The 20,607-nt window shown below is 33.6% G+C and overlaps 3 protein-coding genes across 4 annotated transcripts; all 3 read right to left on the minus strand.

The window, feature by feature from the left end:
* Nucleotides 1-4,108: 4,108 nt before the first annotated feature.
* Nucleotides 4,109-6,903, minus strand: LOC144567604 (uncharacterized). Of its 2 annotated transcripts, none has more exons than XM_078317775.1 (5): nucleotides 6,676-6,903; nucleotides 5,882-6,239; nucleotides 5,624-5,794; nucleotides 5,189-5,287; nucleotides 4,109-4,660 (listed from the first exon to the last, which is right to left on the minus strand). In XM_078317775.1, the coding sequence occupies exons 1-5, from the start codon at nucleotides 6,820-6,822 to the stop codon at nucleotides 4,278-4,280; spliced, it is 1,158 nt and encodes a 385-aa protein (XP_078173901.1). In that variant the 5' UTR covers nucleotides 6,823-6,903; the 3' UTR covers nucleotides 4,109-4,277. The 2 variants fall into 2 exon arrangements, with proteins under 2 accessions (XP_078173901.1, XP_078173900.1); XM_078317774.1 differs by having other exon boundaries at nucleotides 5,618-5,794.
* A 6,625-nt stretch (nucleotides 6,904-13,528) lies between these two features.
* Nucleotides 13,529-17,243, minus strand: CJD1 (Chloroplast J-like domain 1). The gene is made up of 10 exons (XM_078317354.1): nucleotides 16,965-17,243; nucleotides 16,683-16,782; nucleotides 16,473-16,577; nucleotides 16,309-16,386; nucleotides 15,766-15,821; nucleotides 15,581-15,638; nucleotides 14,382-14,507; nucleotides 14,077-14,172; nucleotides 13,917-13,988; nucleotides 13,529-13,828 (listed from the first exon to the last, which is right to left on the minus strand). The coding sequence occupies exons 1-10, from the start codon at nucleotides 17,075-17,077 to the stop codon at nucleotides 13,766-13,768; spliced, it is 867 nt and encodes a 288-aa protein (XP_078173480.1). The 5' UTR covers nucleotides 17,078-17,243; the 3' UTR covers nucleotides 13,529-13,765.
* A 446-nt stretch (nucleotides 17,244-17,689) lies between these two features.
* Nucleotides 17,690-19,938, minus strand: LOC144567144 (cocosin 1-like). The gene is made up of 4 exons (XM_078317200.1): nucleotides 19,603-19,938; nucleotides 18,976-19,268; nucleotides 18,382-18,876; nucleotides 17,690-18,280 (listed from the first exon to the last, which is right to left on the minus strand). The coding sequence occupies exons 1-4, from the start codon at nucleotides 19,913-19,915 to the stop codon at nucleotides 17,885-17,887; spliced, it is 1,497 nt and encodes a 498-aa protein (XP_078173326.1). The 5' UTR covers nucleotides 19,916-19,938; the 3' UTR covers nucleotides 17,690-17,884.
* Nucleotides 19,939-20,607: the final 669 nt, after the last annotated feature.

Consider the following 20,607-nt stretch of genomic DNA (forward strand, 5'->3'; position numbering starts at 1 on the left):
ATTGTATTTATTAGGGAATATCCCAATTTTGCAATTTTGTAATCATCAAATTCATGTTAATAAAAAAAATGAATTGGATCAAATCCAGCCTCCTGCACCCACTTAATTTTTAATATCATTAATAGTTATATTATTTTATTTAAAATGCAATACAATTAATACGCCTAAATATAAATATTTAACCCGAAAATAAAACATTCATCTTTAATTTTTAACCCATATTTATAAGTTAATTGTAGATTGAAAAAACGGTCTCGTTTTCTAAGTCGTAACTGTTGGAATTTAGCTTTTTTGATCCATTAACTTGATGAATTCCCAGTTCTAAATACAATAAAAGCAATAAAAATATTTTTATAAATATAAAAAAATAATTATCTAAAAAAGTTGGATTATTATTTTTTCGATACACAGAAGGACCAAAATTAGAAGTTTGATCCCTTCAACTTCTTCATTGATTCAGTCTCTATGATTTGCTCATCAAATTTAGAGGAGCCTGATTTGACAGTCTCTATAGGGACCGAATGTACCTATAATTTTCGGATTTTATGTGGTATGACTTTCTATAATTTACAAAAATATAAAAATATTATAAAAATATATCACTATTTATGAGAGTAAAAATATTTTTTTTGCTAATGATATTTTCACAAATACTGCTGCCAATAATACTCATATATACCAAAATAACAATTTCTATCTGTCTACTCTCAACAATAGTCATTTTTTATACTCATAAATAATGATATACTTTTTGGTACTGTAATTATCCTACAAGGATCAATCGATAGTACCGTCCTTCCATTTGATAGGAAAAAAAAAAAATCATTTATTTTTCGATAATTTAAAACAGTTGGTAAAGTGCGGCCAATAGCCCAATAGTAATTCAGAGAACCTGTTTATTTAGGGGTATACCCCTTGAAAACCTCAAAATTACGTATTCTTTTCTCCAAACTTTAAAATATGACATTTATCTTTTTAAATTTAGAAAACTCACAAATTTATCAAACTTATTCACTTTTCTATTAAAATTCATTTCAACTTTATAAATTACTCAGTTTATCCTCTGTATATTAAAAAAAAATGAAAATTCTCCGTCCCCCTCTTTCTAGACCAAAAGTCTTGGGAGTTCATAATCAAAAGTTTTCTTATTTAAATTTACACCAGTAATCAAAGATTTAATTCCAATTAAAAAGGAAATAACCCCACTTTAAATTATCTATGTACATTGGTTATATTTTATAAAAAAAAGTGAATCATGTTTATCTTCATTAAAAAGATCCCTTTTAATAAAAACCTATTTCCTTATATCATAAAAACAATTATAAAATCATATTGTCAAAGTTTTCACATTTTTTTTTATCATCAAAGCACATAAGCCATTTCTTTCATTCAACTAAGAGTTACAGTGTAGAGCAAATACCAATATTACAAAATTGGAATCTCATATAAGCCAATATTAGTATCCCCAAAAGAGCCCCTTTTACCCTGAAACACTAGTTCCTAAAAAGTTGGAAGAGAGCATATTACAAATTACAAACTATTGTTATGAGAAATGCAAGAAATTGAAACTACTAGACAAATGTCACTAATTTATGCTAAAATATGCTACTTAAAAAAATTGCTAATCATGCTAAAAGGAAACTACTAGATGCGTAAACATAATTGTTATGTTATGTCCATTGATCTTGTAGACACCACTAATCCTGTACATAGAATATATATATGCTCAGTATATCTAAAGATCCAATTTCTCGGTAAGAGATGGAGTACGAAAGCTTGTGGCAATTGGAGTGTTTCTCTACTAATATAGTTTAGTTTGATTTTGTTGGTGCCCATCTGGTAACATTTAGTCGCTTGTGACACAACCTGTGTTGCATGTCATGAGGGTAGGTCTTTTGTCTGGTTTCATGTTACTAGATCTACTTGGACTTTGCAATCCGAGAAGACGACATACTGTTGTCTCTGTTGTTGTGCAAATTATATTGTAACACCTCGAGCAGTGCAATTGTCTCGGCGTGTAAGGAGGGGGAGGAAGGATTTTCATTATTTTTAATAAAGAGTAAATTGGGTAATTAATAAATTTAAAATGGTTTTTAATAGAAAAGTCAATGAATTAGATAAAATATGTGAGTTTTTTAAATTTAGAAGGGCAAAAATGATATTATAAAGTTTAGAGGGGAAACAAGTATTTTTTATATATTTGAGGGTTATACATGAAATTCCATCTTTATATAATAAGTTGAGTACTTACTATTCATACTATGCACAGTTCAATGGTACGATGATTGCTATTTTAATTTGACCAAGATCACGGTTTCCCTAAGCAAGCCGCAACCATTGGATGGTACAGTCTCTGTCTCTCCTTTTTTAAATTGCTTCTAACAAAAACAGAGGAGGCAGTTTGTCGTTTTTGTCATTCAAACAAAACAAAACAAAACAAAACAAAACAAAACAAAACAATCTGTCGTAACAAATGAGGGGTGTCCCGTGTCCGACTGTCCGTGTCTGTTGTTTTCACAACATAGTTTCAGTTATCCATTGATGAGTTCCCACGTATTTTCGTTTTATACATTGTTATTTTAAAAATACATGATAATTTTACAAATAAAATGTTTTAAATTAAATTAATTTTAAAAATGTCATATTGGTAACAAATTTAATTCCTATTCACTCATTGTCTCATCCATATTCCTAGAAATTGATTTCTTGTATGTATGATAATTATTTTTCAATTTCCGAAAACTAAAAAAATCAAAATTAATTGTATGAGTATAGTATTTTTAAATTAAATTTACAATTTTAGTTATTTTTATTGTAATTTCAGTTCAGATGCTCGTCACATACAGAAGCATTTCAATAACCTTTAAAAAATAAAATTGGTAAGATCTGTTAATCAATGCGTAATTTGTAGCAAAAAAAATGTTATATTGCCTGGGATTGATATCTGTACAGAAGTATTTTTGTTTTTCATAATGCTCCTTTTAATTTGTATTTCCTTATAAAAACTTGAATAAAATAAGGAAGCCTACTGCGTTGTGTCACTGTTCCTAAATTTAGAATTAAGCCCAGTATAATGATTTAGAGCCAGTTGGTAAAGTTGTTGAGCTAACATGAAAGGGCCCAACCTATGTAATCATAACTTATTTTCTTTAATTTAATGCTGTAATTTGTGAAAGAGGAAGTCTTTGGAAAAAATATATAAAAATATATATATAGTTATATATCAACCCACAAAAAATGAAAGCTTGTACCCTAACCTCGGATAACCCTTTCTCAGAATAAAGAGAAAAATTATTAGCCCAAAAAAATTGGGCTGTAATGCCAGCTTAAATAGCTTGTGGGTATCACCAATTTGGAAGGCCTGGCATGGTGTCAATATTTGAAATGTTTTATTCACTACCTTTCTGATGATCTATCTTGCAAATGTGCAATTAGAGAAGTTGTGATCTGCTGATTCTGTTACCTGCCTAACAAAATAGCACAAGTTTGAGCAATTCATAAGCTCCTTCGATTAGATTATCTGGTGTGTGTAGTTTGTTGTGCAGCATGAACCAACCTCCTTAATACACTAGATATATGTCACTGTTGCTGGTATTTTTTTTCTGATTGTTCTCAAATTTAAGTAACAGTGTTGATATTTTGAATTGATCAGAAGTCCAGGCAACCTGTCAAAAAATTATATGCTTGTGTAAATAAAAATAAATAAATTTGTTCCCTAGTACTAACCAGAAAATTAATGCTGTTCTATGAAGATCAGTAACAGCAGTAACATGGCATGAAAGGTTATACACTCACATTATTTGAGTTGTTTTCTTCACTTGATTAAGAACAGATAAGATATATTCTGTTGTTATGGAATAATCCTGATAAATTAATTGGATTAAGCAGGTCATTATGCAGAACAACGCTGTTAATTAGCTGTACAATATGTCAGGATTTTTAAGTAAAAACAGACGATATGTCAGATATGTATTGTCAGGATTGAATGATTGAGTTCATTATTGGCATGTATCCTCTGTTTTGTGTATCTTCTATTTTTCTATCAAGTATTTAATAAATTATGCAGAGTTGTGGTAAAATTGGCCACATATCTCCTAATAAATCAAAGTACACTCAAATTAAGATTCTAACATATAAATGATTCAGTACAAAAATCACACCATACTGCAAATCGCCTAAAAGTTGCTATTCACTCTGTAACAAATTGCCTAAATTATATACATACAAAAACAGAAAAATATGCTAACAAAACCGCCTAATTCAAAGCAACAAACTCCTCATACAGCATAAAGTTTGATAATCCACACAATTTTGGCACGGCAGATAGGGCACTCGCCACCGGAATTTTTGATCTTCTGTAAGCATCCCATGCAGCCGGCCATGTGTCCACATGGTATGCACGCACCCTCCACTGGATTTTCAATACAGATGCTGCACAGGCCTAAATTGACACAGTTGCTCTCCCATTCTTCAATTTGACTTGATTTGAATTCAGTTGTACCAAAATTATCAACATAAGGTACAGAGAGGAAAGAAAAAGAATCCAAAGGTGGCGCTGACGGTGCAGAATTTGTGCTTGGAGACAGAATGGGGTTTGCACCAAATTTATGTAGATCTGGTGCACATGCTGTTGGGGTACTTGGGCTTGGCATGTCAGTACCTAATGGTTAATTATAGTTAAAATGTATGATTAAGATTCTTTTTAGAAACTTATCTGAGTAATGATCTCCTAAAGTTAAAGCCTAGAATTACCATGTCAGTTGTATCCATGGTGGTACAAAGTTTAACAGGTATGGTCTGTTGCTGGTAGTAGGCACCTTCAAAATTACCTTGTCAGTTGTGCATTAACCTGTCATGTTTTATTTTCTAGTTCTGGTTCATCCCCAAATTATGTTTTCTAATTGAATAACTTGACCTCTACCCCTCTCCTTTTTGAAATAAAAAGTTCGTCAAATCCTCCATCTATTTCCTTTTAGCTGCCTCTCACCATGTTTCTTATTAATTAGAGAAAAATAACTGTTTTCACATTTGAATTTTATGGCTCTGAAGTCTGAACAAATGAAGTTATGATTTATTATAATTCAGCATGATACTTTTTTTTAATCTTTAGAAATAAGTTTCTGTTTTTAATAGAACCATCATTTCATCAAAAATATATAAAATGTTGAACATGAGACCTTCATCTTACCTCCAAAAGAATCACACGGCTGCAAAACAGACACCCCTTCTTGTATTGCTGTTTGAATTGATGCTTTGATAGCCATTTGTAGATCCTCCTCTGCTTGATCTAAATGATAATTGGATTGAGTGACTAAATTAAGGTAGCAAAGAAAAGAATTATAAAGTTCACAAAAAATGGTCGGAAAAAAATTATGCTACCGTTATAAAAATTTTCTTTATAACATTACTGATAGATATTTTTCCAGCAATTTCAATGGGAGTTGTTATCTGCAATTAAGATTTTGTGCAATTAAGTAACCAACAATTTGAATTGAATCAGGACAACATATATAAAAATTTCCTTTTTGGGTTTGTTAGATTACTGCTCAAAACCTTTTTACAGTTATCAGATCAATCTCTCCAAATAATTTTTCTAATTAAATAACTTGCCCCCTACCTTTACTTGTGGCTTTCAACAATGTCTCGTCATATCGAACAGTATCAGGGAGTGAGATCGGTAGAGAAAAACCCTCCCGGTGCCGCTCCATGAAATAAACAGCGATGCAGAATTCAAAAAACGAAAGGTCGCCATCTCTATCACAATCTGACAAGGTCCATATATCCCTTAAGACTCCTGAAGGAGAAAATTACATGATTAGCACAAGCAAATGACACAAAAATATATTTTAAAACAACCTAAACAGTTAGACAAGAAAATAACCTTTGGGCATTTTCCAACTGAGGAACAAAATGCGCGCCTGCTCACCGGTGATTTTTCCATCTTTGTCCCTATCCATTTTCCTAAATATTTCGGCATACTTGGAGATGTCAGATTCTGAGAATTTTGGCCACTTAACAGCATCTGCCTCTGTAGAATCTTCACATTTACTTATACAACATGTGGCGTCTCCCAAATTTATCTTTGGAGCTGGAATTTTGGATTGGACTGATAATGCATGATTTATGTTTTCAGCTGTTAAATAACCCTTTTGTTGTGCAACTGATACAAGCTTGAGAGCATTGTAGAATCCTAACCGATCAAGAAAACCCTTGTTATCTTGATCGGCATGTATCCATATCTACAGAATAAGAGAACTTTAAGATTATTATAGCTGAAATTAGATACAGTATAGGAATAGGTGTACAGGCCTAATTAATCCATGAATAATGCATGCAAGAGCATCTGTAGTAAAAAAAAATGTTGAGGTTGGGACTTTATTGGAGACTGAGTCAAGGTTGTAATTTTCTATTTTTTGAAGTAGAAATAAAGGGTAGCAGCTGTGGGAGAGAGAGAGAGAGAGAGAGAGAGAGAGGGGTCGTTGGCCAGCCGATGCTGAAGATCGTTGGTGTCAATCTGCCCACTACTTCCGAGGAAGTATTTTTTTATTTATTTATTTCTTTTATGTTTGTGTTGTTCGATTTTGATGTAGATGATGTTTTAGATGTAGAACGATGGATGAGTAATTTTATGTTTATTTAATGAAAAATATATTAAAAGAACACAGAGAGAAGAACCTGAGCCAGGACTTCACGAGGCAACTTTGAGCCATGAAAAAAGGCAACAGCTTCAGGGCCACTAATCTTTCCATCGCCATTCGAATCAGCTATGCAAAAATAATTCTCATACACCTCCTTATCTACCTCAATTGAGAAGCTCATCATGCTCAAAATATATACAAAAGGGCTACTAACAGCGAAGAAATGAAAAAGGAGGGTGGGAGAGATGAGAGGGTGAAGGTTTTTTTACGAAATTATTAAGTGTTTGTTTCATATAAGTTGATCAGTATGAATTGAACATGAAATCAATGTTATGATAGTGACTCTCATCTCACGTCTCTCTCTCCACACGGTTCTTGCTTAGACTTTTAGTAATAATTAATAAACCAATGGCAACAATATTTAGGTATGAAGGTTCTAGACAATTTCACAGAAAAAATTGTAGCGACTTGAGATTATTAACTTGACTAAACTGCAGGAGTTTCGACAAATGCCGTATTAATTTGACAATTCAACGAAGACTTGAACGACTTGAGATGATAGATCATTACCTACACTAGATTTTTATGATACACTGATGTTGAAATTTTGTAATTAAATAGAAAAATAAAATTGTTAGCTAATAATGACAATCTCTTACAAAATACTTAAAATGGAACTAAAGTTAAAATAATACACAAATAAGATTCAACACGTAATACTTCAAGAACCTCAATCTGTTTAGTAATTAATTAAGATAATATTTTTCGTATGAAAAAGGTGTAAATTTGAAATTGGGTTGGAGATATTTAGTGAATAATATATTTAAATTAGGAGACTTGACTATCTTTTCTTAGAAAAAAAATATACACAAGCAGGTAGAATTTAGAAACCTAAGTTGCAAAATCATTTACTCAAAACTTGGAATTGTCATAGAAGTCAATGGTGTTGAAAACAAACTAAATTTCAGCCATTTACTCAGCACGGTTAGTTCGATTCCAAACCACCAGGACCTAAAGCAAATAGTTTTCAACCAAAAGAAAAGTGTTTAACCTTTTTTTAACCAAAATGGAGACAGGCCAACACTTTTTAACCAAAAGAAAATGTTGAATCTTTCTATTTTCTTTAATCTTTTTTTTTTTAAACAAAGGAGACAAGAAAACACTTTTTAGTTTTTAACAAATGAAAGGAGTTCAACTTTTTTTTTAAAAACCAAAAAGGGGATAAGCCAACACATTCTTATTGGATAATTTAACAAATATTTAATACTCAGTTGATATCTTTAAAAATATTAATTATTCAAGTTACAAATAAAAACTGAAGATGTGTTATTATATCTTAAATACTGTATGTATCATATTTGGAGTTTTGGACTAATTTAAAAGACGTTTAGCATCTTAATTAATTAGCACAATAGAGGTTTGATAGATCACCGATAAAATTTTAGATTGGATTAAATTTTGATACGTGTCATATTTAAATAATTAAGAACTTTAATAGCTTGATGATGATTGTTAAATAAATTTCAACACAACTCTCATTCAATACGTTCTATCTAAATAACAAGGTTCTAAATAGCGATTATAGCGGTATAGCGGGGAGACCAAAAAAAAAAGCTATTGCGAATAGCGTAGCTATAGCGGAAGCTATCACACATAGCGATTTTCCCTTTTCAAACTTTATATTCTATATTTATACTAATTATCAACATAATCAATATTAGAGAATTGATGTAACAACTAAATGACAACTAATCTAAGTCTATACTTTTTATCAATTACGCAAATAAGAATAAAAAAAATCTAAAAAGTAACATTATTTAATAGTTTATACTTCATGGTATTACATATTATAATAGACAAAGAGTAATTAATTTTATAAGGTAAATGAAGTCAATATACATATTTAAACATTTTATAATTATAATAATAATTAAAATCAGCTTTCAATTGAAACGAACGATAATAATTTTACAAACGAATACTATAAAAAGAGTAATCAAAATGAATAATTAGTATTTGAATATTTCTCGATATATAATGATAGAATAAATCACAAATAAAAATAGAAGCATATAATTTGGTTTAGTATACTTATCGTAGAAGACCATGTAGCATTAGAAATAAGAATAGAAGTACAGAAGTCTATATAAATTGCAAAAAAAAAAAACATGTAGCATAGCGGTAGCTATAGCGGGTCTCATATAGCGGTAATAGCGGTCAGCTATTATAGCTATAGCGGTCGTAGCTGAGTTAGCGCAATTTTATCTCATAGCTTAGCGTTTATGGTTCGGAAAAGCTATAGCGTAGCTATAGCGCCGCTATAGCTAGCTATTTAGAAGCCTGCTAAATAATGAATAGCACATTTACAATTTTTTTTTAATACCTCTTTTATTTAATTAACCAAAAGAAACTTTGAGCCAGATGAATTAGACTCTATGATTTTCTGTAAACAATCAGTGCAACCTGCCATGTCTCCACATGAACAGGCACACTGTCAAATGGATTCTGACAAGAGAAAACACAGTTGCCCAGATTGATGCACCACTGATTTCACTCTGTCCTATACCAGAAGGGAGATTAATGCTATTATTAATACTATCATTCTCTGATTCAGTTGTGGTTGTAGTCAAGATACCTAATTTTATTAATAATCAAGGGTAAAACATTGATAAATATATTATAGGGACAGGTGATCAATCATAGTCATATGTTAGGAAATTCTGAGGAAATTGGTTTTATGGTGGTTCTAAAATTTGAGACTGCTGATAGCACCTCTGATGCTGATAAAACAAGCATAGTTAATTCTTGACAGCATATATACATGAGAAAATCTCTATTCACTATGGACTAGGGGTGGCAACGAACCGAACCGAACTTACCTTAGGTTTGGGTTTGGTTTGAATTAATTTCGAACCGAACCTGGTTTGATTCGTTTCGAACCGAACCCATTTCGAATCGAATTAATTGCGAACTACACATTTTTCGAATCGAACCCGAATCGAATCACGAACTAAATTATTTTTTAGCAGTCCTAGTTATACCAGTAGTTTATACATTAATTTGTTCTCGCGGGACAATTCACATGGCTTCCTTTTACCGGTATGAACTATGAAATAAGTGTTTTTAAGTTGAAAAATTGTTTATGAAAAAATACATCAGAGACGGCTTTCCTGGTATAAACTATGAGAGACGACCGAAGAGAGAGGAGAGACAGTCATCTAGGCTGGAGAGAGGAATGACAGCCGGAGAGACAGCCAGTCGCCGAGAGCGTCGGCTAGATTTTAGAGCTAGAGGGAGAGTGAGTTAGGGAGAGGTGAAGAGAGAACTAGGTTATTGAGATTTGAGAGCGAGAGAGTGTCAGCCAAGTTAAATTATGACTCTCTATCTTGGATTTTAATTTCATCAGGTAAATGGACGACCGTGTTATTATGAGATTCGAACCATAAAAATGATCGAATCCATTTCGATCGAACCAGTCTAGGTTTGGGTTTGGTTTGAATTAATTCCGAACCAAACCTGGTTTGGTTCGTTTCAATTCGAACCTATTTCGAATCCAATTAAACTCGAATCAAACCCGAATCGAATCACGAACCTCGAATATTTTTGCCAGCCCTACTATGGACAGATACCATAATCATCAAAATAATATTGAGCGTGTCTAATGTCAGAACATTTAATTCAAACATTCAATTGTTTTGCAAATAATTGAACCTCTTGAAAAGTCAACAAGTTGAAACCGGAGATCTCCTCTGATTCCTCTGACATAGCTAATTCTATAGAAGCATTCATGGCCTTGTCTAGACCCACATGATCAAATGAAGGTTTTGATTGGATGGATTTATTATATTTCATTTTTATTAAAAGTTAGATGCTAAGTCATCAATTATTAAATATTCACAAAGAATCTTATCTGGATTTCAAGTATGTGATCTCTCACACGTTTGTCACTAGACCTCAAAGGTTTCATCTAATGGCCTAATGGGGCTATCTTTGGTTTCATCTCCAAGTCAATTCCCCTATCTGCAACACAAATCTTATCATTCACTCAATCTACATATTTTCTGACAGAAAACATGTGATGAAACCTTTAACAATAATTATCATGATTGAAATCTGCATAATCAAAATAATTATCATATGCTTCCGGATTGATCATTTTGACAACGTCAACACTACCCTTGAATTAATATATGTGATGCTCAACTGCACGAACAATACAAGCCAATTTAAAGCGTAAAAAATAACGGATCTTTTCTAGTGCTTGATCAGATGTCGCAATGTACATCTGGCCCGACCCAATAAAGTTCGATCCGACTTACATTTTTAAAAATTCAAACTGATCCGAACATTATCATGTACATTTGATGTTACTTTAGAAATATAACAACTCTCACTCAACCGGATTGAAACCAATCGGAATCGAACTTAATTTATTAGAAAGTCAATACCTGATCTGATCCAACATGCGCATGCCCAAAATCAAAATTGGATAATCCGATGCCCAACCCAATTTGTGATCTCACAATTCTCGAATGTCAAATTGAGCCCCGATCCAACCCGACCCTGCCCGACTCGCATGATTGCTGACTCTATAGTTGATACAGCTGTGCAGGATATGTGATCATTTAAAATTTTAGACCAGGGTCAAGCAAAGTCATCTCTCACAACAGCAAGGTTTGATGGCGTTATCTTACCCAGGTAGTCTATTTTTCTTTTATTAAATATCACAACAGAGGCATGGATAATAACATTAACATTAACATACATATTTTATCATTTTCCAATTTAGACTAAATATTAAAATTTGTTTGAATTCATTTTGTATTTTGTTATGTATTTGATACAATTGTACTACTGCTGTCGTCGTGTTGCATTTATTACAGAAACTCATGAATCGTAATTTATTATAATTGTAGTAGAACTTATTTAGTGAATAGCCCTCCCTTTCTCATCCTTAATGCAACAACCTATCAGAAACAGTGCTGGCACAAGGATAAGGATAAGATTTTCTTGGGTACTGATTTACCATATCAGTACTGATCGATTAAGTTGTTGTTAGCTAGATTTAGTCACAAACTGGGGCGTATCAACAGTCAAATTAAGGATCCTCAGCAACCTCCATTATGTAAGATTATGTAAGATCACTTGACCTGTTGACCAGTTCGGATCCTCACCAAATGTTCTGTCCCACTTAGATCTGGATTGTTTGTAGCTAGAGTAGCCAAATTATATTATATTTTACTTATTTAATACCCTCTTGGTTAGTACGAATATATTTTCGGAATAATTTTTTGTTTCTAAAATACTGCAAATAATATATTAAAGTTAACCTTGTACAGATTCAAATTTCTATATGGTTCTGCCTTTTTTACATATAAAAAAAATGTACAGAGTTAACTTTTTTGTTGCATCAAAATTCATGCGTGAGGTATAAAAAAGGGTGCGTGTTTGCAATTGTAGATGTATTTTTGGCCAAGATAAGCATGGAGTAGTACTGTATCTAAAATTTTAATAGACTATATGCAAATTCAAATTTATTTATGATTTATTCTTTTCTACTCTATCAAAATTCATGCATGCGAATTATACACGGGGGCGGATTTACGTATATGTCAGGGGTGCTAAGCCACCCTATAATTTTAAAATTCTTAATTAGGTATATTAAAATTTAATTAAATTTTTTAGTTTTTTGAACATTTTATATAGTCTAGCTCTCTCTCTCATAAAATAACAAATGTGTAATGGTAGTCTATTGGTTTGAATTCTAGTTGGTATATGTAAGGTCAATGATTCAATTCCCACTAACACACTATTATTGTCTTTTTTACATATTACTTTTATAAATTAGTCCCTCTATTCAAATTCAAATTTTTTTAGTTCCGTCCTGATTATACAGTGCATATTAAAATTCATTTGAGTGCCCGGACAAGTGTTAGGTGATCGTTCCTTGAATGATATTTCTCATTGCTCTTATTAATTAGCTAATTAATTAGAAAGAACCATAAGTCTTGATCAGAGACATTCAACTTGAACAGGGACAATAGTCTCCGTCTGAGAAAGATCACTTATTTGACAAAGTAAAGAGTTTGTTTTTGTCACTTATTTGACAAAGTAAAGAGTTTGTTTTTGCGTTCTAACTAGAATTAATTAAAACAAGTATGAGACTTGAGTTTGGAGGTGAATTGGCAACTTTTAAAAAAAAATAAAAAATAAAAAAATTCCTTGAAAAAACAAAATAAAGTTGTAACAAACTTAAATTTGGTTCAAATGGAAGATATCAAAATTATAACTCATATTAACCTTGATGTATTTTATCAGAAACAGAAAGTAACAGGAAATGCTTGCTGGGCTCCCACAAATACCATCAACAGGAAATGAATGCAAAATTAAGAGTTACGCTACCCTGCTAAATTAAGAACCATTCAAAGTAAAGAGTTACGCTACCCTGCTAAATTAAGAACCATTCAACCGGTGCTACTGGTTCAAATCTCACATTAATAAACTCAACGATTACATTCAAACAGCACAATATAATCTACATGCTAAAATTTTGTATTTTTTTACGATCCTTCAATATTCTTTTGATAAAAAGAAAACTATTAAATTTTAAAGTGTAGACCATCTAATAAGAATAGTTTTCTCTTAAGAAAAAAATACGAAAAATAGAAAAAAAAATCTACAAAATTTCTATTTATATAGAATTGAACAGCTCTGCAAATGTTTGATTCTCAAAAATAAAAGTTTTAAAGCTATAGCCCAACCAATTGACACTATGCATGGCACCGTAGTAACTCAACGTGGTAAGAACGTAGTTCTAAAATAACATCCACTTCAATTTAATTTTTAGTAATAATACTAACTTCTCAAAAGGTAAGAAAAAAGTAACAATAAATGGACACCTGCACTGTCCGGAAAATATTACTTTCTCTTAATCCAAAAAATTATTTCTTACAAATAGAACACCATAACTCTGGACCAAAACCATGTGATCCTAATGCATGCACAAATCCAGAGGTATGGTTTTAGCTTGTTGGGTCCTACAAAAATTCTGACAGAAACTTAAACTAGCACAATAGATCTAACAAACTTGTAAAATACAAAATCTTATCTCAGGTTTGATAGTATGTTTATCGGTAGTACGATGCCATGATGTAAAGAAGAACGGAAGATGCTGTTGTTACAAACAACTCCTGTCAAAATAGAAGCAAAATCTGATCAGTTGCATAATGTGAGGAAGGAGGGGAGAGGGTGCAAAATGAGGTGATCTAGTTCAAATACCTGATTGTTGTAAACAAAGAGAGGAACATATTTGCTGAACATCTCGATTAAGTTGAGTATACCAGTATAACCCTATCAGACAATAAAAAAACACAATTATAGAAGACAAATAAAGGAAACAAAAACATAACACAAAAATAAATGAACTTTAAAACCATACAAGTGAAGCAACAGCAATGCAGCCAAAAACTAAGCCAAGAGACCGGAGCATTCGCTTTCCCATGCGCATACCTTTCCCTTCATCCTCGCCGTATATCTACATTAAATAGTCACAACTTTACAAAGCAACTCCTTTTCTTTCTATTTGTATTTTTTTGGTATGAGAACAATAACAAGTTTCAGCCTATATGACCAGTGAAAGACATAATATGATTTGCCCTTATACTTCCAACCAATTTACTCATTTTGTAATTGCTTGTGTTTAAAATATCTCATTGACATGATAAAGTAAAATTTTATGCACACATTATATGTAGGGGCCACATTCGGCTCAAAAGCCTTCAACTTCTCAAAAATGCGGTAGAAAAATGCAAAAGCCATAAATTGCATTGGCCTCCACTGAGAAGATCGAGTGATAAAAATCCAAGCTGTCTGCACAACAACAAAAGAACGTAGGTAGTAAATACACAAAAAAAATTGAATATTAGACACCAAATATACAATTCAGAAAAGAGGAATGAGGCTATTACAGATCAATATCTCCATTTTCCAAGTCCAAATAGTTGATCTAAACCGTTCAACAACATGATCTCCATATGGAAATGCACTTGCATACTAAATTTAACATTTTTTTAAATTTCTTTACTATCTTTTTAGATAGGTAGAAAATCACTACTTTTGAATGGTCTAGAATCTTTAGATCAAGTGATTTTTTACCCATTTAAAAAGAATAGTAAACAAATTCTAAAATATGTAAAATTTGGCATCCAAGCACATTTTCATATGGAGATAATGTTGAGCGGAACGGATCGACTATTTGGACTTTGAAAATGAAGATATGCATCTGTAGTACGGAACAAAGTGCGCTATGCATAGTACCATAGCCTCACTCTTGTTCTTAAATCTAGTAATAAAATAACAAATGAAGCTATTTATCACTTCACTACTTTACAAACACGGTACTTGACTTCTAACTTGATCAAGAATTAACGATAAAATTTAGATACTGATCCATGCTCCATTTCTCATTGAATCCTTTTAACTTAGTTTTGTTAGGCTGGAGAGGCAATATGGATGAACCAAAGAAATAAGTTTCAAATAGTTCGTAACTAGAGTATGCTAAACCCGTTCATAATACAATTTTCAATTTGAATATAACTAAAAACTCGTCAAGTGCCAAATTCTCTAATCTACCGTCCACACTAAACACTACTTTGGTAAAAAATATAAACCTATTGATGACTTCAGGTTACTATGAAATTGACAAAAAATGCCATCACCAAACCAACTAGAAATTTAAAATACTCCAGATTTTGTAAGTTCAAGTTATATTGAAGAAAATAAAAAAGACAAATAGTATAAAGGATGCTGGCATTGCAAAAGCCATCTGCTACTACTCCCAACAAAAAATTAGAAGTAGCATGCATAGAATATAGATTGAATCGTGAAAAACCTAAAATTGAATTAAATTGAAGATAATAATAAGAAGTGTCATAAAATCATACAAATACTGCTGATATTGCCATGTTAATGCGCATATCTTTCAAAGTACACCTTGAGTACCTGAAACCATACAAAATATACTGAATTCAGTATCTGTGGTTCCAACTTCATTTGTGCTAGAGTTATTAAATTTAAATATGAGAAAATCAATACACCAAGCAGGAGAGTATGTGCATGAGAGACAGACCTAGGTCCCCAGGGAACTATAGGTTCCTTATCTGCATATTTAATATCCTTCGACACCTGAAAAGAAAAGGTCAAATGATGCTGATTTGTATACAAGAGCAATTAATTTAAGAGTCTCCAAGAAATAATGCCCAATGTTTTAGTACATTTAAAAGAAAACCCAAACATTTCTGATATTTCCAAACTAGCAAAGAACATTTCCAGCTCCTATGTTTTTTTATCACACATGTATATTCACTTAACTTCTGACTGTTAGGCCCCTAACTATACTAATCAAAATAATATCAAGCATTAAAATTTTAACGCATTGGGTTTGAAATTTCAGAGAACTTGTGCTCCACAAATTTGATTAAGCCAATTTATTCAGTTGTTGTGGACTCCATAATCCAAATGGCTGGTTCACTTTTGCAATGAACAAAAAAAATGGTTTGATTTAATTATACGTATGACAAATGCCTGATAATATTTTGAAATAAGTTTGCTGGTCAAGTTTGCACCGAAATTTAAAAGAATAAAATTTAGAAGATTGATCAAGGAGGCTAACCTTAAATGACCCAAAAGTTAAACCCTGCTTTCGTTTTTGCAACTGATGCATCATGATTTTATCATATGCCCTCTCTAGCTGAATAAACCCGAGAAAAAATAAATCCTCACATCTCAACTGAGGTTATCAGAAACACTGAAAATACAAAAAAAATCAGAACCTACATCAGCCAAGAATTCATCATCTCCATTTTTCTCGGCCTCCTTGCGCTTCCTTGCGTAAGCGGTCTTTATCTTGTCAAATCCCATAATGGGACTAACACCAAGTACCTTTTAAAATTATTACAAAAATGTTTGTATCAAACTGTACCTATAAAAAAAAAGTACAGAAAACATAAAATAAAAGAAAAATATAATAAAAGAGAAAATATATACCTCATATGGGTTTTCATCACCACCTAAATAGGGAGTTCCAGCTGCTGAAGAAGAAGCTCTAATAGCAAGATAAGACTGTCTAACAGGAAATCTACAAAATCTAAAATAAAATTTTTAATTAGAAATTAGCGAACTTTCTAAATACTAATTGTTTGTCAGGTTTTGAGAGGTAATTAAAATAGTAATGAACGACAACACGCTTATTTCCTTCTCCATTTTGTAATTCAATCAGATAAAATTGATCCTGAAGTATTATATCTTGTTTCTTTCTATTGAATTTACCTAAACGAGCAAAATCTCGGAGGAGAAGCACGAACTGGCGAGCAGGAGAAGAAGCCTCGCTGAGTCCGAGGAAGATTGAAGAGCTGAACCGTAGCACGAACACTCACCGCCATTTCTCAGTTCTTCGTCTAATTAAATTTAGGGTTCTTCAGGGGTTTACAATTACAAGTAGAGAACTGGAACTATGGATATACGCCATTAACGCCCCCTTTCGCTCCTTTCCACTAGTCGATGTCTATCCATGCGAATAGAGTAACTAAAAAGAGTAGGTTGAGAAGAAGAAAAAAGCATATTGGGCCGACCGGCCCATTTAAGAATTTATGATGAGATTCAGTACAAAATTGGGCTGGCCGATTGATCTTAGTAAAGAGTATGGTTTTGGGCTGTATTGGGCCAGTTACTGAATCGGTTGTGCGCATAGTGGATAAATTCCAATTTTCGCTCTCTCTCTGCGTTTTTTTTTGTTTTTTTGTTGTTGTTGTGGATAAAATCAAAGTTTGTTTGTTTTCTTTTGGTTTTTCACATTTTGTTTTTTGCGATAAATTTGAAGTTGATGTTGGAAATTTGTATATAGGGTTTTTGTCGTTTGGAAAAAAAGTTTGTGCAAGCTGATCACAGCGCATCAAAATTTGTTGGGAACTTCAAAATATATAAACCATAAAAAAAAAAAAAGTGCCTTTTCTGTTTGCGTGTTAACACATATTTAAGCTATGAACAAAAAATTCAGCGGGTAATAGAGCACGTTATTTTATTTAATATATATTCTCGCATTAGACATAGACATGCATACTAAACCATACATGCACAACTGATACAACCTCATGCGCTCTTCTCCCTTCTGACAAAAGCCCCCACAAGTACTTGCATTCTACATATAATGTACACATACACTAATTAGACAAACTCACACAGTACTCTTATCACTCGTATTCTCTACCCCTAGACCCCTCACTGGTAAAGATGGTCATCTCCTGGCCCCTGTTAAACTTCACCTGCCTGGCCTCCTCGCGAGACAAGCCGCGATAAGCGTTCACCAAAACATCCACCGGCATGCCACGCAAGGCGGAAGTCTTTCCTACTATTTGCGTGTTCATCGCATTGTCGTTTGTCTGGAATGAAATCCAGGAGAATCCCTCGGATGTCGACTGCACGACCACTGCAAAGTGCTGAGGCACGACGATCAGCTGGCCACGGTGAAGCTCGCCATCAAAGGCTCTCTGTCCTTCGTTGTTCACGACCTGCATGCGGGCCCGGCCGCTTGTCACGTACACAATTGCATGTGCATTGAGGTTCCAGTGTGGGGCCAAAATTGCATTCTGCTTGCAAAACATGAGAATAATAATTGTAAAACTTTCTTAATTATAATTTCTATAAATTATAAATAATCATATAGTTCAGAAAATTTTATATCACTCACTCTATGCAAAACTCCTCTATTAGCACTCATTTGAATGTACTTGAGAATGGGAAGCTTTTGGCTGTTGAGGAATGTAATTCGGCCACCGTTGGGCTTGTAGAGATCGGCCTTCATCGGCTCGGCGATATTCTCCTTCATCTTCATTGAACAAATCGACTCGTCAAAGCCGTTTCCACTCATCTCAACCCTCCTACCTTTGGAGTACCTCTCTTCGCTCTCCCTTCTCTCCCTTCTCTCACCACTCTCCTCTTCCCTCTCCTCTTCCCTTGACGGCCTCATTATCCGGAGGCTCCTTTCAACGCGTACAATGTCACCGCGTTCGTCGTTCCGGCCTTGAAGCTTTTGTGCAGTTTCCTTATTTACACCAATTGCTTCAGCAAGAAGCTCGGCATCGAAACCGCTAAGGATGTTTTTGGATAACCCTCCTTGCTCCCCCTCTTCCCGGCGAAACCTTCCACCACTTTGCTGCTGCTGTCTCCCGGCCAGCAGGAAGCACTGAACAAAAATCAACTCATTGATCAAAGGTTGCATTATTTACTTAGTCATCTAATTAAATTTTGATTAAAGCACTTGATATATATAGTGATCACATACCCTTGAGGTTGGATCAAGCTGGTTGGCGTTGTTGGTGACATCAGTAACAACAATAACTTCGAGGGGGGTTTCGCCGTCGTTGTAGCACCAACGAAGGACACCGGCTGGAACCGCAATGACGTCTCCTTGACGCAAGTGCTGGATCCTCTGGTGCTCATCGCGGAACATCTGGCGGCCAGCAACCTCCTCTTCTCTTCCTCTTTCGCCTCTATAACTACCCTCCTCGGATTCTTGTTGTAAATCTTGGAAGGTCTCGGGACATCCCGGGATCACTGCTCCAAGTACACCCCTGCCTAAAATATTTTCAAAAGATTATTAATTAACTGCTAGACCAGGTAGAGAAATTATTTTAATTTGATGTCCATGCATGCATGACATGATATGATATATTTTTCGTGTAATTTTTTGACAGAGCAATTTTGACTTCATGCAGCGCACAAATCATATGCAAAGTTGTTTTGATTCTATACTCTATAGTCCATACGCTATATGAAACCAAAACTGCCATGTTACAATCTGTAACCTATTTTTAAAGCATGCATGAACTTTGATTTAGAAACAAAATAACGGAAAGAAAAATATAAGAATTGAAAGTTGGGTATAAGAACTAAGAGGTTAAAAACAAACCTCTGAGAACATAGATAAGGCTAGGGGAGCTGTAGTAGGAAGGCAAGTGGAGGCCGTTACGTTCAATCCGGGTGCGAAGAACCGACACACCAGCACACTGAAGCTGATCCTCGTTCTCGTCATACAATTCATGCACACCGGCTTCCGACTCGATGCGCTGGCTCGGGTGTAGCGCATTGAGCCTGTCGATGCGGCACCTGCTTCTTTGATCGCCAAACTTGCGCCTGGAGGCACCCAATTGACCTAGTTGAGCTTGGGTTACGTAGAAGAGGACTAGAAAGGTGACAAGGAACGAAACCTTAGAGATTGCCATGGAGAAATATGGATAGAGAAAGGACCTACCTTGGGGTTGTGAGATGTGTATTGGGGTATTTGTAGGGGTAGTAGTAGTAGTGTTGTGGAGTGTTGACACATGACAGTTGTACTGGCAACGTGGAACCTTGAGGTCTTGTGTAGTTGTCAATCGTGGGACACGCTACACTCATGACTCACCACTTCAGGCACTCAATTGAATTGTTTTTTCATTAATAAATTAAAGATGAGGATCAAGTCCTCAAATTCGTTTTAGTGTCATTATTAACACAAGATCCTAACAAAGAAAACAACAAAATTAAACTAAAATAATAAAATAAATATAAATTATAACCTAAAAAAAAATATCTAAATACCAAAGCGTAAATAAAAAAATAAATAAAATAAAACAAGAAAAGTTTACATCCCTACTACCAGGGATCAGATGGCATTGGTACCGGATTTGTACCAGTTACCAGTTGAAGGCATTGTTGATATTTCTCTTCTTGTTTTCACTTTCCACTATCAAGAAAATCTGCCCTGATACGTATCGGATAACACTGGTACCAAATTGTTTCTCTACCAGTTCCGTACCAGAAAGAACTGTTCCGTACCAGAAAACACTGTACTGTACCAGTAAATACTGACACTCAATTTAATTGTTCATCAAGTATACATTATTTTGACATTCAACTTCATTATTTTTGGTAAACT

This window comes from Carex rostrata, chromosome 16 (genome assembly GCF_964058835.1).
Source record: "Carex rostrata chromosome 16, lpCarRost1.2, whole genome shotgun sequence".
NCBI lineage: Eukaryota > Viridiplantae > Streptophyta > Magnoliopsida > Poales > Cyperaceae > Carex > Carex rostrata.

What these genes read in the sequence shown, in the direction of transcription:
- LOC144567604 (XM_078317774.1), bottom strand. Translation starts at nt 6,822, where the DNA reads ATGATGAGCTTCTCAATTGAGGTAGATAAGGAGGTGTATGAGAATTAT. An exon ending in CAGTTGGAAAATGCCCAAAG is followed by an intron (nt 5,795 to 5,881) that starts GTTATTTTCTTG and finishes TTTCTCCTTCAG; the next exon opens with GAGTCTTAAGGGATATATGG. An exon ending in GTTGAAAGCCACAAGTAAAG is followed by an intron (nt 5,288 to 5,617) that starts GTAGGGGGCAAG and finishes ATTATCATTTAG; the next exon opens with ATCAAGCAGAGGAGGATCTA.
- CJD1 (XM_078317354.1), bottom strand. Translation starts at nt 17,077, where the DNA reads ATGGCGGTGAGTGTTCGTGCTACGGTTCAGCTCTTCAATCTTCCTCGG. An exon ending in TGGCAATATCAGCAGTATTT is followed by an intron (nt 14,508 to 15,580) that starts GTATGATTTTAT and finishes GTTGTTGTGCAG; the next exon opens with ACAGCTTGGATTTTTATCAC. An exon ending in ATGTGGCCCCTACATATAAT is followed by an intron (nt 14,173 to 14,381) that starts GTGTGCATAAAA and finishes TATTTAATGTAG; the next exon opens with ATATACGGCGAGGATGAAGG.
- LOC144567144 (XM_078317200.1), bottom strand. Translation starts at nt 19,915, where the DNA reads ATGGCAATCTCTAAGGTTTCGTTCCTTGTCACCTTTCTAGTCCTCTTC. An exon ending in CCTTATCTATGTTCTCAGAG is followed by an intron (nt 19,269 to 19,602) that starts GTTTGTTTTTAA and finishes AAAATATTTTAG; the next exon opens with GCAGGGGTGTACTTGGAGCA. An exon ending in AGCTTGATCCAACCTCAAGG is followed by an intron (nt 18,877 to 18,975) that starts GTATGTGATCAC and finishes ATTTTTGTTCAG; the next exon opens with TGCTTCCTGCTGGCCGGGAG.